The sequence below is a fragment of the Pseudomyrmex gracilis genome, unplaced genomic scaffold (assembly GCF_002006095.1).
Source record: "Pseudomyrmex gracilis isolate BER0280 unplaced genomic scaffold, ASM200609v1 scaffold_157, whole genome shotgun sequence".
In the NCBI taxonomy this organism is placed as follows: Eukaryota; Metazoa; Arthropoda; class Insecta; order Hymenoptera; family Formicidae; genus Pseudomyrmex; species Pseudomyrmex gracilis.
In genome coordinates, this window is record NW_018020741.1 from 120462 (window position 1) to 122282 (window position 1821).

General features: G+C 41.5%; 1 protein-coding gene across 2 annotated transcripts in view; it reads left to right on the forward strand.

Moving 5' to 3' along the window:
• The window catches only part of LOC109857401 (cAMP-responsive element-binding protein-like 2), a 24550-nt gene extending 23257 nt beyond the window's left edge, over nt 1-1293 (forward strand). For both annotated transcript variants that reach the window (XM_020433669.1, XM_020433670.1), the window contains exon 4: nt 289-1293. In XM_020433669.1, coding sequence (XP_020289258.1) covers nt 289-396 — 108 coding nt within the window. In that variant the 3' untranslated portion in view covers nt 397-1293. The remainder of the gene's footprint in view (nt 1-288) is intronic.
• Nucleotides 1294-1821: the final 528 nt, after the last annotated feature.

The following is a 1821-nucleotide window of genomic DNA, read 5'->3' on the forward strand; positions in this document are numbered from 1 at the left end:
ATATATATATATATATATAAAATATATAAAATATATATAAAATATATACATCGAGATATACATATATATCAATGAGAAGTATAGTTTTGCGACTAAGAAGAAATAGCCGAAAAGTCCCGACGCAAGAGTCGCTTCTGCACGTCCATCAAGTCGTCCTTCCCAAATCCTTTCGATTGTCCTGAGTGATCCAGCAACGGCTTAGGTTAGCTACGAGCGAGAACAAGATGCGGTAGAGACCGAAGCTTTACGTTTCTTTTACACACGCTACCATTTGTTATTTTTCCACAGTATCGTCAGTGGACGCAGGAATTGGACGCCGGACAGGTCCCCGAAGGATTGCAAGCCATGCTTGAGGAACTCGGCTCGTTGAAACGGGAGGTGCCCGGTAACAACTAGGAAGACAAGGAGACGGAAGGATAAGGAAGTCACGTGGAGATCGAGCTGTTCCATTTATCTCGTTCCCGATCAAACCTTACCCTACCCCCCTCCTTCTTCAACCATAGTCGAGCTTACTTTTCGTCTTATTCTCCTCTCTCTTCTCTTTCACTGTTCCTTCGAGGCGATAGGGAATAATTGGTGAGGTCGACATTTTTTTTTTTTTTTTTTTTTTTCTACGTCACTCACCGCTTTTATCCAAGAGTCGGCGACTCTCTATCGGACGAACCGCAAGAAAAGGAGAATCCTAGCAATTTTTTTGAGAATAGGTCCGCATCCATTCTCGCAAAAAAAGAAATTCTTCTTTATTATCCTTTCCCCTCCCTTCCCGATTCCTTCACGAAAGACGACGGAATTCCCCGATTACCTCGTTACTTCAAGCGTTATTTTTGTACGTACGTTTTTTTGTTATATATCGTGATTCGTTAAGTTAAAGCCATCATCTTTATTCTTGTTAATTAATAAGGACGGTGGTTGATCGGTTGCTCGGCTGTCTACGGCCTCACGCTTGGAAATGTATCTCCCTCGCACGATTGTTAACACTTTGAGAAAGTAATTTATAGTATATATTGTATCATTGTTATATACTTCGGAAGAGGAGAGAAAACGGTCTCGTTGTGTATACCGTAGAAAAGAGTTTATTATATTTCAGTATTGTCTGTTTGAAAGAAAGAGCGTCGTTGCGGGAGCTTTTCGATTTTTTTTTGACCGTTTGCCGATTCGTTTTAAAAATTTTACCGACACACGGTACCTGTGTGTATCGTACCGTGTAATCATCGTTTTTGTACAAATTAGCGTCATTACGAACAACAGAGTCTAATAGTCGAATAAAACCGATATTTTTCGATGAAAAACAAGGAGAGAAATTGCTTTTTTTTTTTCCGACACACACGTATATACCAATCCATTTCTTCCTTCAGTTGCCTGACAAAAATTCCTGCGCGGAATTCCTATGCAAATATCGAAATTTTTGATCCCTTCGAAAATATGGCGTTTACGTCACGTATAAGGATATTATACTTCCGTTCGGGAGCGAAAATGCGAAATTTTTTTAACGTTGCGCGGAAGGCGCACGCGTGACCGGCGGCGTTATTTCGAAATTCCATTATGGCCACTGCGATCTCTCGTCGCGTCGCGTCGCGCTTTTACGCAACAAGAATTTACATATTTTGACGTGAAATATGTCGGGCTATGAAATCTCTCTCCCGCTCTCCCGTTTACGCGGATTACGTCGCGTAGTACACATCGTCGATAACATTTCTTGCGTTTATTCGGCAATTCGTCGAGAAAAAAGAGAACAAAACAAAATCGTTGGACGGAGAATCCGCGCGCGGATTTGCGCTCGGAAATTCGAAACAAAGTTTGTTAACGCAATTTTGGTTCCGC